Source organism: Antrostomus carolinensis, unplaced genomic scaffold, assembly GCF_000700745.2.
Source record: "Antrostomus carolinensis isolate BGI_N321 unplaced genomic scaffold, ASM70074v2 scaffold12602, whole genome shotgun sequence".
Classification (NCBI taxonomy): Eukaryota; Metazoa; Chordata; class Aves; order Caprimulgiformes; family Caprimulgidae; genus Antrostomus; species Antrostomus carolinensis.
Window position 1 is genome coordinate 129,749 of NW_010297654.1, and position 13,743 is coordinate 143,491.

The following is a 13,743-nucleotide window of genomic DNA, read 5'->3' on the forward strand; positions in this document are numbered from 1 at the left end:
GAAAGCCACAGCTGCTATTTATCACACACAAAAGCCTTCAAAAGGATTCCCTTGTCCTCCCTCAAATCAAATGGAATACTGCTAAATTCTTATCTAAGGTTTTAAGAATAGTTTTCATTATACCAAGGTTCATTTAGGAAGTCCCAGCCCTGCACAGTCTCTGTCTGCTTTATTATTCGTCCTTAGCAGTGACAGCACAGCTTTCTGGGGGACCATATTGTAAATCAGATCTCTGTAACAATGTTTTTTCTTCCTAAACTTTTCCTGTAGTTATTTTTAACCATTTCAATTAGGCTTACAGCACAGATCAACAGTAGCATCAGCAGAACCAATGGTGAAAAGCATTTGGGAGCATGAGGACTTGTGCTAAACACGCCAAAAATTAATCATTTTGTAGAGTTAATTTTCTGTCAACTCACTGAACAGCAAGCAGTTCTGCAGTTGTGAAAAGGGGTCAGGGGAAGGCCATGGGCAGAACCAACCCTTTAGTAGCTAGATCAGCTTATCTGTAATACAACACATACAAATCACATACAAGGACCTGTGCCTTCTGCCCTTGAGCATCTTCAGGCTGTGTTCACTAGAGAGAACACTTTGTTCGGGATAGTAAAGAAAAAATTTGTACCACAGTTCTTGTCTGTGGCTTAATTAAACACAGAGGAAACTACAGATCTCTGTATAAATCACCTCTTCTAGCTGGTTAATGAACATTCCTGTTTCACACGTTGCTTTGTTCAGATTTTTCACATTTAGTTAAAATGGTATGTTCACGTGCATGACAAAATGACTGTAAAGCTCTTTTGTACTTTATGAACTCATATGCACAGAATTAACATTACTAATTATGAGCTCTCATCCAAGAGGGAATATCACAAAAGATTACCAGCCTTGGAAAAAAAGAATATGAACTGACCATCATCAACTCTGAAAGGCACCATGACTATTTATTTTCATGATATAGATTGGGAAAGAAAGTTAGAAGCGCGTGTGTTCTTTCATGCAGTTCAAACAATGCCTTATGAATGACCTGAGAGACTATAGCTCTACGAAATACATCTTTAAGAAGGTAGTGAGGGAAAAAGGTATAAGCTTGCTCCTACACAAGTTTTATTCGGGAGCTTTTAACACAAACAACTTCTACTTGGACAAGAAAGGGGAAACAACTTTCCAGTTTTGGGGCTCTTGGACTACCCTGACTGTACTCATTAGGTAAGACTTGGGAATAAGCTTTCATAAAATAAGTCAAGTAAATAAAGACTGTCTTCTGTTTCTAATTTTATGCCATGTCTTATCCTTCTACATGTTGTCTTTTCTTACTTCCTTCTTTACCTGTATGGTTACAGGTGAGTATACAGGAACAATAATTTTCTCTAGTTTAAGAAAAGTTACAATTAACGATCATCAAAATATACCCTCCTGGTTTACACAGAATTCCTAACTGCATCCTGGATATACTGTTATTTATCAATAACTGTGGCAGCAAAGAATTAATATGACCTACAGAATATTTAATGCTTCTAGGCAATGAAAGCCACATTTTCCCACTGAGGTGGTATTAATCTTCCTGAAACCAAAATTAATATCTTCCTGACAGTTAAGCATCCTGATAGATTATTTTAAGTGCATATTATTAGCATCCAACAACAAAACTTATTGAATTTTTCTTCTATCCTTGTTAACACAAAAGGCTGTGCTTGGGGAATTCATAGATTGTTACTTGCCCAGAGTAAACAGATTGTTAGTAAGTGAGCATCCTCTGTGAGAAATTCTGAAAGAAGCAGGCTTGGTTTTTTTTTCTTATATTAAACTGGAATTACTTAATGAAAAATAAATGAAAAAATAATATACAGGTAATTTGAGTACACAGAAACACTTCCATTCAGAAGTATCGTATGTGGGTGTTTAAGCAAGCTGCAATTTCAGACTGGAAGCAAATTGCCAACAGCATGCTTACAAGTAAGTGAAAATGAATGTCTGTAGTTAAACTGCAATCCCACTACTTGTATCTGTCTCCACAGCATGTTTATTTCATAATAATCTAAGTTTTATCAGTTTAAACGATCTGTACTCACGTAATAATACAATTCCTCAATGTGAAATCACTGGCAAATTATGTTAATGATTTTACTTCTGTTGCAATCAGTCACTGTTTCAGCTCCCAGTACATTATATCCACGTTCATGCAGTCACAACTGTCCTCTGAAACTCCTATGGCAATCTTCACAGGTGCACTCCTGCAATAATTTGTATCATTTTATGGCGAGTTTGGGTTTTTGGGGTCTTTTTTTGTTTGATGGTTTTTCAATTTAAATTTACTGAAGTTAATGACTCTCCTTTTTGCCTTTTTTTCTTTTCTTTTTTTTTAAGGGTGTGCACCCTTTCAAAATTGCTTGGGAGACCTGTCCATTTAACGAGAGAGACCAAAATATTCTACCTTTATAGTGGAACAGAAAAAAACCCAAGAAGAAAAACCAAGTAACTTCATTCACATGGCCTTCTGCCTAAAAAGACTTACACATCCCCATCATAAGGCTGATGAGGAAAAGATAGGTACTACAAAAGATCATGTCAATGAAGATTTGAAAAAGATGAATGGCTATAAAATGTATGCCTTGGGTGAGATTTAATTTGTCACAATTTAGACATCAACAACATCAAAACCTACATCAGAGAGATGCCTAAAAGGATGACTGAGCTAGTCTGTGTGCTAAGGTACTCATCCATACTTCAGGGTGAAGGAACTGCAACCTAAAGTGCATTAACTTTAAAAGTGATCTAGATGACTAGCTCAGCTGTAGATGCCTGCAATGTAAATTTCTAGTTAAATGAAATTATTCTCATCCCATCATCTTACATTGCATTATAGTATATTTTGAATATTTTCCATCAAGATAAAAGATACATTTGTTACATTTAAGTAAAGAATTTAACATTCCAGCTCCTTATTCATGCTAAGAATGTTTTTTAGACCAACAGATGTGTAAAGCTTAAAAGCTGTAATACAAAGGATGACTATCACCAAAAAAGACTTATCATTAAGAACATAATTATTACCATTAAGCAACCACTCATCAAAGGTTATTATACCAATGTATAACCAGAATTGTTTTTAAAAGCATTGCTATTAAAAGTAGTATCAACAGCTGAAATTTCTAACCCTACCTTATTAACTTCAGGACCTTCCTGCAAAGAAAGGTGTGAGAACACTTTTGCTTCATCTGCTGTCAAAGAAAGGTGGCGAGGTGGACCAATATGTAAGGGAATATCCTAACTCATACTTCTTGCAAAGAGTACAGACTGACATTAATGAAGTTTGAGACAGAGACTACAAGTACCCTTTGCTGAGTACCTGATACATCTTTCTGGGTAAATATTGCTTTGTAGATATGCTCCAGTGACAAAAGCCATTTGGACAATGCATGGAAAGACAAGGATGACATAACAACTTTGAGTTCTGAAATGTCAGTTACCTCATGAGCTGGTAAAGATGGCCTAGAATTAAAACTGCATTCGATAGGGTTACTGAAATAATCAGATCACCTTCACTTTTTACCTGTGTTGAAACCCTTGGAACTGAAAGAACATTGGACAGCACGGGTCAGTCTGCTATAGCAAAAAGCATCCTGCAGAGAATGAAACCTATTTTTCTTTCAATAACCAGGATTACTAATGGGAGAGTCACCATCTTGAATCTAAACACATGAAGGAAGACATCAGCTTCCTACTGTCCAAGATGGCTCAACCACTCTTTCTGTTTGACATTAGAAGACTATCTTCTCACAAATTCTTTGCCTCTGAGACAGTCCTGTGACTCAAATATTCTGGCAACAAACTCCAGCCCTCAGGAAGTGTGGTGCAATCTGATGAGTAAGGTGTTCTGAAAGCACTCCCAAGAGACAGCAAAAAGTGGCAAAAGTAATTCTAGTACCTAGGTAGAGAGGAAGGTTTCTACTCTGGAAACCCAACTGCATTTTACAACCATCTGCTTTAGTTGAGAATGTGTATGTGGAAAAGTGTCTTCTCTTTCCTGCCTCTTCACTGGTTGCACGTGAAGGTCTGTGCATTAATTTTAACTTCTCTCTCTCCAAATAAAATGAAAATTATGATGCAACTCAAGTGCAGTTTAGGAATCTGAAATCTCCAAGCATTGTCATTCTGTGACTACAAATGAACGGAGATTTAGAAAGTCACATAAACCTGTTTTGAAGAAGTGCAGGACAGTGACTGACTGACTCACAAGCTTGAACACAAAAAAAACCTATAAAGTGGCCCTGGTAAGTTTGTAGATTCATTATTAATGAACATTGACAATAAAACTTTGGAGATGGGATTTCTCACAGCATTTTTCTTTTTCTGTTTGGAAGTCAACTTTCAGTACTCATTACTGAGGATTTTTTTTTTTTTTTTTTTTTTTACTTTGGGAAAAAAAAAAATTAGCCCTTATGTTAGAGGAGAACATAAACCAAAAGTATCAGAGAGAAATAAGAAGAATGCAAAATATTATTAAAACTGCCAAAATTGCATGGATCATGAAGTTATTCTGAATTTTAATTTTACACATTTTGCAGAAGGCATTAATGATAGAAATGCAGATCTTAAAATATTAATAAGGAAAGACTGAAGACAAAATGTTACACACATTAAATGTTAATTTCATAAGCTTACATCAATAGTGAGTAATTGCCCAGCAGCAAGGGCTGTCTCCTGACCACTTTCTGCCAGCCCAGCACTATGACGGCACCAGCCCTTACATGGCTATGGAGTGAATCACATCTGCCTAGTACATTACACAATAAGCGAGTGACTGCATAAAATCTTCTGCTAAAACAGCACAAGGTAAAGACAGTACCTTTTTTTCAGCTGCACTGTCAACTGAAAACACATCTAAGATAGTCCAAATATCACATGGTACACACCGTTGTTTCATTGCAGTGAGACATAAAGGAAATGGATAGCACATGCAGCTAACAGATATTATGCCAAGGCAAAATACCTCTTGCCTTGAATAGCTGCAGTACAAATATCCATAATATGAACATACAGTAAAAGATTTAAACAAGAATTTATGTTGTTTTTATATGCTAAAATGTATCTTAAAAACCTGGGAATAATTTAATTTTTAAAATTAAGTTTTTAATACAATTAAAATATTCATATGCCTATCAGGTCATAAAATCTAAAGCCTGTATGAACACCAGGCAAGTAGGTATCTTACAGCAATTTCTTAAGTCTCTGACATGGTTGGTGTACAAAATTTAGTCTTTACTTAGAACTGGCTACCCTAAAATAGATGACTATTTTTCCTAGAAAGTACACATTCTTAAAACAGCAATGGATTATACTGTCTCTGCAGGCAGCTACAAATATGCTGAGTAAAAACATTAAAAAAGTAACCCTCTGAAGATTTACTTTGAGATGGGCCAAGTTTTTAAAAAACCTCATAGCATTATTTGCCTCTAAAATAATGCATGCCTCTAAAGATAAAACATGCTTCCTCAATACAAGAAAGTCTCCTTTATACCTGCTGTGAATGCTGCAAGTTTATGCAATGGCAGAGCACTGTTAATGTGAGTACCTTTTGAGCAGCAAGATGGAGAGCAGTTCTTCGGCTACGATCAGCTCTATTCACATCAGCTCCAGCCTTCAGCAATGCTTCTGCACAGTCCAGCCTGTCAGCCAATACACAGTACATAAGTGGAGTTCTTCCAAACTGGTCCTCTTTATCTTTCAGCTCTGAGTTTCCTAAAAAAATCCCAAACAAACAAAAAACACAAAAAACCCACATGAAACAATTAAGTCAATGAGCATCTAAGAGTAGCACACTTTTCTTAAAAGGGTATTTTAATCACAAGTAGTACTTTCTTATTATAAATTAACAGAATGATTAAAATAAAGGAGTACAAGATAAGCCCGAAGTTACTACTTTTTACCTTGTTTTTACTGGCATTTATAGGACATCTCAAAATACATTTACAGAAAAAAATACACTCAGAAAACATTAGTTTCACAAATACACCTACCACCAGTAACATTCTGCAATATAATTATAAATAATTTTTAAATATTTCTACAGGTCTTGGCTGCAAAGATTACTTTAAAAAATATAAACAGCGAGTAAATAAAATATTCCTTCTGAAACCTGCTAGCACTTACTAAAGCAAGCTTTGAAGCCTATTCACAGTGATGTTTTTATTTAAAAAGCATAAACAAGTCAATATTACATCAATACCACGATTTATTTCATAGTGCCTTACAATATGGAAACTGCTAAAATACTTCTCAAGCTTTCTTGACTTGATACAGTTAGTAAGGCAGCAATTAAGCTAAATAAGAACTTTGAGGTTCTATTAAAAACATCAAAACATTGTATTTCTATTCACAGGGGTTTTTTTAAAAAAAAAACCCAACAAAACCCAAACTAGTATGCATCCTGCACTACAAAGTTTCATATTTTTATTATGCCACCACATAGAAACTAGCACCTATAAATTCATGAGTATCGACTGTCTTACACACCCCAACTTTAAATACATCTCCCATGTAGCAATGTTGTCTACAATTATTCAAGAAACATTTAAGTTAATTTTTCTTTTTAAATATTCCCTTGTTTGCATGATTGTTAATGCATCAAAAGAACTCCATCAGAGGCATGCTTCTCCTTTACAAACACAATCTTCATTCTTCCCCAGCATATTATACTTATCTACATATCCAGTAATTGTATTCTCAATTATAATTTCTATTGATTCACTCAGCAGAGGAGTCAAGCAGATTAAATGTGAATCAAGGGGAATGTCAAGGATTAAAATTTGTTCCCTACCAACCAAGCTTTTCATAAAAACCACTTTTAAGCAGGATATTGCCAGTTAAAGCAATCATCTGCTCACTCACTTAATTTCCAAGTACCTTTAAAACTGCTGAGTGAATACCATGTTGTTCTCATGATTCATTCTGTAGCACCTTCTCTTGCTTAGCAATTGTGATTTGCACTGAGAAAACTTTCTGCTCTGTAAAAAACAGCTTAGAAACCTTTTCAAGCTCTTCTCTGAATGCAGATATAGAAAAATGGTTTTTCTGTTCTTCACTCATGGCCTTATCTTCTCTGCCTGCCCCTTCACCTTGACAATCCACTAGTTTTATAATTAGTTTTTATGCCTCTAATAAATTATTTAAAAAAAAAAAAAGCATTTTACTGACCTGCATCTACCTTCCTCAGACACAGGTTATGTTTTTTGAATAACATATTCTTGCTTTTATTACCCACTGTTACACTGCTGTTCAACCATGCTCTCTTCCCTTTGACCTTCCTAAACTTTCCCTTTGGTTCAGTGCTTTTGCATTTGCTTCACACTGCAAGCAAGGAGTTTACTCTTTAGACTAATCTTCAGATTCTTCTTAGCAAGTGTTTTCATTTTAATGTCCTTCACCAATTTTTGAGTACACAACTATAGTGGGCTGCTGTTGCTTATCTGTGTATACTTTGGTTAAGAGTTTCAAAATCTCACTTAGTAACACTGTTTCAGGTCCTACACAGCAGTTAAGAGCAGCTCAAGACTCGGTTCTTTTCTGGGTTCACTGAAATTTCTGTTGCCAGCCCATTAATGATTTCTAACAATTTAGTTTTGGGACCATATTGTCAATAGCCATTTACCCAAAACATATGAAAGTAACCTTCACTACCAGTCCTGTCAGTACAGACTCTGATCTCCCTTGGCATGTCACACATATCCCCGTCTGGTTGGATGGACAGTATTAAAATCTTAGTACTGTAGTTTCTTATTTAGACCTGTAAATGCAATCAGTAAGCATTTTTTGTGTGTGTGTTTAAGCTTGGTTTACATGGCAATTTGTTAATCTCATTTGAATCCAAGACTTGTTTTCTGCTTTGGTTTTTAAAAGTGTATCATCACTCCTGCACCTACATGGCTTCCATGGAGATATCAGAATACAAAGTATACAGAAGAAACACTGTCCACATTGACGCCTCCCTTTCCACAGATTTTACATTTTCACCATATTACCAACTGCCTCACTTAAAGTGCAACGTCCTAGTTCTCCCGTCTAATTTTTTTAGACTTGCATGTATGTAGGAAGACTTATGTATTTGTTTTGGAATTCTATGAACTTCAACTGATTTGAATAGTGTGCTATCTTTTCCTACTGTATTACTACATAAATGAAGATACAGAATAGCTATGATTCTGTAGATAAGCCACTGGGAACTGCAAATATCCTTGCCAGCTTTTCCTCATTTTTCCTTTAGAAACCTTCTCATAATGAGCATAACAGCTGAGTCTTGGATTTTTAAAATGAATGAATGACCAAAGTATATTTTTATACTGAATAAAAATAAAATAATAAATCCAATAATAGAAAATTGCATTTGTAGCTTTAAACAGGTGATTTTTTTTTCTGTGGGACCGTGCATAAAGGCTGCATAAGAATTTCATCTGAACTTTGCTTAGAATTAGAGAAGATAAAGTATTGGATATATCTTATTCACTACTTTCCACATCAAAATACAAAACATCAAAAAAGCTTAATTTTACAGTGCATATTTAAACTTTTAAAGTACTGCTTTCTAATAGTGGAGGAAAGAATTATCTTCAAACAGTCTGAAGTACTTTAAACGTTATACATACATATTGTGAAACTGTCAATGTCTTATGTCTCAATATTTTAGCTAACAAGAAACACTTTTTCCATTCAATAGAGCATAGTACAGAAACATGAAAGCCAGTTATGAGCAACCAGGCAGCCCTGTGCAGCAACATAGAGATACTGAGGTCCAAAGCATAATTTAACATGGCACTGCTCCCAGTGAACAAGCCAGTTTCTTTAATTACCTGAGTATAGTCAGGTACTCTTCCAGTATTAGTTCAGTCTGGTAATTTAGACATCACTAAACCACGTTCCACTGTTCAGTGTTAACATAGCCTCAGTAGTGTCTTAAATTTGTTGAAGATTATGGGACTTACACAATCACATATATTTTTAAAAAGATATACATAATCATGCATTTCTCCCAAAAAGACACATGCACATAGTTTATGCTCACATAACACTTGTTCTTATATCAGCAGTGTGTAAAACTAGGCCCTCTCTCTCAAATTCCAAGTTCCCTTTCTGCTATATAATGTTAAGAGGATATACAGAATGTAGAGACCAAAAGAAAGAAATCAGTAAGGTCAAGATGAGCAAAAATGGCCTAAAGCTCAAGGACAACCCAGCTAAGTAGAGCAACTAACATCTCATTTCATGTACAGCTCCCAAAGAGTGACGTAGCTGATGTCAAAGGCTTTCCATGACTGCAGACAGTCTGAATCAAAAATGAGCAAGACTTTCAAAACCTGATGCCACTGATTTGCCTGAAGCTGCTGCACTGTTTTTTAAGGGAAAGAAACTACCTTCAGCTAACAGTAGGCTTCTTTTTGTTATTATTTCATTTGCTTACAAGATTCTGCAAGCCCCTTAGAATGGTTAAGGTTCTGTGGGCATTTCCCTGAAAGGGTGTCTCTGTGCTCAGGGTAAGAGACAGGAAAAGGACTAGGAGCTACTAGATCACTATCAGGTGCAAGGGGGACTAACTTGATGAAATGCACTAACCACAGAACCTTGTGGATCTCACAGCTGCAGTAAATAATTATTTTCTGCAATCAAGAAAGCACAGGTAGCCTCCTAAACATTCACATATTGGCATATCCAAAATGTGCATGGCAAAATTAAAACAACTTCCACATACCTGCCTAAGAAAGGAAGTTTGTTTGATCCCTTCCCTTTCATAATCAACATCCTCACCCCACCCAGATTATGCATTTCAGAAGCTTGTTGCCAATGGAGGTCACGAAGACCATGGAATCAAGTGGCCCAATTCCAAAATTTAACTCTCATATATCATACCTCATCAATTCCTCACAGCCTGTGCAAGCACTCGCATCAGACTCTAACATTTCTATGCATCTTTCAAATCGGAAGAGGAGAAAGGGCAGGAGGAGGACATTAATTCTGCTTAACTATTAAAGGACAGACCATCTCTTGTTAGTAGCAAGAATCTTGCCTCTTGTAACATCTGATTTGAGTTTTAAGTCAACCTCCCACATTGCAGAACATGGAAGAGAGCACCAGAGAATCAGACAAAATCATGCAACTGCGTATTTGCAACCCATAATTTATAGTTAACATTCACAATGAAACACCGTATCAGAGTTTTAGAAGCACTTGTACAGGAGTGATACATGGTAAGGGCTTTAGAATGAAGAGGTGGACTGAAGGGACACTTCAGTATAATGACTATTATACACATTATTGTGTTCTTATAAACAATTAAAACAATTAGATGCATCTTCCTGGAACTCTGCATAAATATCTTAAATGCAAAACAATCCTCTAAACACTAAATTAACTTCTGCACCCTTTTTGCCTCGGATTGAAATCATACAGATGATCATTCTTCAGTGTTACCATCATTCATCATAACACTGAAGAACTGTTAAAGACATGTTCAGTGTTGTATAAAACACAGAAAATACTGTGACTATTCCCCACAGCCTGAGATGATACAATTCTAAAACAATGTGACACAGGACTAAGCAACTCACGCGATGCAAACTGTTAGCACACTTACACTTGGCATGTACTGCACTTTATGGTATTTAACCCATAAAAGTCCCGTAACCAAGCATCAGCAGTGGTTAACATAAAGGGACACTTTGTTCCAAAGCTCTCTTTCTCTATATAAATTTTCTATTTACCTTTGATTCTGGCTATTTATGCCTCTTATTAGTACAGTATGTCAAAAGGAACACAGTGTCCAGAAGACACTGTATTATTTCAAATACCTGTTCCTTTAAAATCACAGGCTATGGGGTGGCAGATTACACATGCATCCATCCTCATGAGTTATATGCAAATACAATGTATATGTTTGTATACAGTCACACATGCTCCATCAAGCTACAGAGGGAGAAAAGAAATGATCACCAAACAGGTTAGAAAGGCTGCTCTAAGAGGCTGTTTAATCAGCCTCTATTCCCCTCCTATGTTAATAACTGAATAGGGGAAACTCAAAGAGGAAAGTAATAATGAATTTAGGGGTAAAAAGCCCTCCCTAAAAGAAGTAGAAAGTCAGACTTTATGGTATTGCATACACCACTAGCCACATGATCAAGATGCAAAGCTCAGCTGCATTAGGAGAATGTCATTAAGCAATCCAGCACACGCACACATAACGCTGAAGAACTGTCCTGAATTAGATGCTGCTGCTAAGCGTACTCGTGAAGTTCAGTGAATAACACCAATTGCTCAATTTACTTCTGGCATCAAGCTATACTTTCAACAGTGCCCGGTAAACAGCTAAAAATATTACTCTGATACATTCTTGTTCTGCTAGGCAATACTTTTTTTTTGGTCCTGTCCTGGCAAAAGCAAAGTCTGTGTCATATCCCGTCAAAACACGACAAAGCAGAAAAGCCAAATTTTGCTATGACAGCAAAGGCTGCAAGGATTATGCAGTTTTCCCTCCCAGGTAAAAATATCACACAGCATTTTTATTTTGTTGCTGCATGATTGCCATTAAAAGACTAATGATTTCCATATCTGGTTCCAATGGCTGTTTTGTGGTATATTTGACAAGGTGTACCAGAAACACAGAAGTACTTGTTCCTTTGTGTTTTCACAATACATCTTTTGGCTGAGATTAGCAAAAACCTCCAGGAATGGGATTTGCAAAAAAGGCTGAGCAAATAGAACTTCTACAGTATCAGCTGGAATCGCATTTAATCAGAAACTCTGAAAATCAAAGTTTTCATCTATCATATGACAACCTTCCAATATGTTTAAGATTGTTTTTGGAACACAGAATATATACTGCTTTTGAAAACTACTAACTTAGAATGCTACACAGTTCTAGGACAGAGAGGGAAGGCCAAATCCTAGGCTTTTAATGGATGGGAATTTTTCTTCACTTCAGCTTCAACAGGACCAGACTCTCTCCTTACATTTAATTTGTCTTAATAATCATTGTTAGAGTAGCATAATCAAAGTAACAAATAGAGCTGGCTCATTTTGTCCCAAATACTACACTGTGACAAGATTTCATTAACTATTATAAATGATCTGTAAAAACAAGTTTATCAAACTTCCCACAAAAGTAATGATTCAAAAAATAAGGATTTGGGGCCAAAATATTTCAGCTCAAAGCACTTCTCCAGAATTTCAAATTCCTTGAAACAGGAGTTCTGAACAACTCTTCTGGCTGTTTCACTTAACAATTTTCTATTTTACTTCACACAGAAGTACCAAGTAAAAGCACCAGACAATAAAAAGTAAGAAAAAACAGTCCTATTTTCGGGACTACATTTATTAGAAAAATACATATAATCAATAAATGATAGCATATCTTAAAGATCAGAGCAGTAAGTCAAAAACAAAAAGCTTCAGTTCTGAAGTAATCAAAATGCATCTATGATGAAAACATTTACCTGCTATTAGCTTTTGGAGGGTACTCTTATCTCCATTAACAGCAGCAGCGTGCACTTCAGATGCTAACGAGGAACCACTGAAGAGGCAGTTTGCTGAAATATTCATACTCTTTCAAGGTACTACCATACATCAGATCTGCACCACCAACATTTTCTGTAGGAATTCAGTTCTAGAAAAAAAACAATAAAATAGAATGAATTTTATGAGTCATTAAAATTACTCAGTCTTAAAGAGAATAAACTGTGCTATTAAAAACAGAAAAGAACAAACACATTTCTTATTCTGTGAGTTAAATCTACCTCTAGCCAAGATTCAACCAGAAAAAGGCTACATTAGGGATATATATACACATATATAAAATAGTTTCATTGCCTTCATCATAAATTTCAGTCAATAAGCTTTGCAAAAAGTCTGTCAAATAGGATAGTGTTTAACTACAAATCCAACAGACTGTTCTTCAGAGGCATGCATGCTTCAGTTCAGTAACCAGTGAAGTTTGTTATCAAGTATCAACTTGATATATTCCTCCAGTACTGGATATCTGGTGGTATTTTACCATGATGGTCTAGGGATGTATGCAGGACAAGGTTTATGAATTAAAGCAGTATCTTTTATGTGACCAGCTGGCACAACTGAAATATTATATACACATATATAAAAATAAAAGTGACATGCCTGAGGGACAGGATACCATCCAGAGGGACCTGGACAAGCTTGATAAGTGGGCCCATGCGAACCTCATGAAGTTCAACAAGGCCAAATGCAAGGTCCTGCACCTGGGTCGGGGTAACCCCAAGCACAAATACAGGCTGGGTGATGAATGGATTGAGACCAGCTCTGAAGAGAAGGACTTGAAGGTGCTGGTGGATGAGAAGCTCAACACGAGCAGACAATGTGCTCTTGCAGCCCAGAAGGCCAATAACCATATCCTGGGCTGCATCAAGAGAAGTGTGTCCAGCAGGTCGAGGGAGGGGATTTTGCCCCTCTGCTCTACTCTGGTGAGACCCCACCTGGAGTTCTGCATCCAGTTCTGGAGCCCTCAGCACAGGAAAGACACAGACCACTGCCTCAAGAATCTTGATAATTATTATCTCAGGTCCCCACACCGTTTCAGAAATGAAGAAGGGCCTGCATGCTTGAAAATTTGCTGATTTTCTCCAAAAGTATCAAACACTTAACTTGTACTTTAAATTCTTACTATGCTTCACATTTGGAATGGAAAACAAACTGAGGTGAGCAAACAATAATTGTACACACCAGAAA

General features: G+C 36.3%; 1 protein-coding gene across 1 annotated transcript in view; it reads right to left on the reverse strand.

The window, feature by feature from the left end:
- INVS (inversin) overlaps positions 1-12,606 on the reverse strand; it is an 84,392-nt gene extending 71,786 nt beyond the window's left edge. Inside the window, 2 exon segments of the mRNA XM_029083547.1 lie at positions 5,576-5,742; positions 12,480-12,606. Coding sequence (XP_028939380.1) covers positions 5,576-5,742; positions 12,480-12,585 — 273 coding nt within the window. The 5' untranslated portion in view covers positions 12,586-12,606.
- Between the last annotated feature and the right edge of the window lie 1,137 nt (positions 12,607-13,743).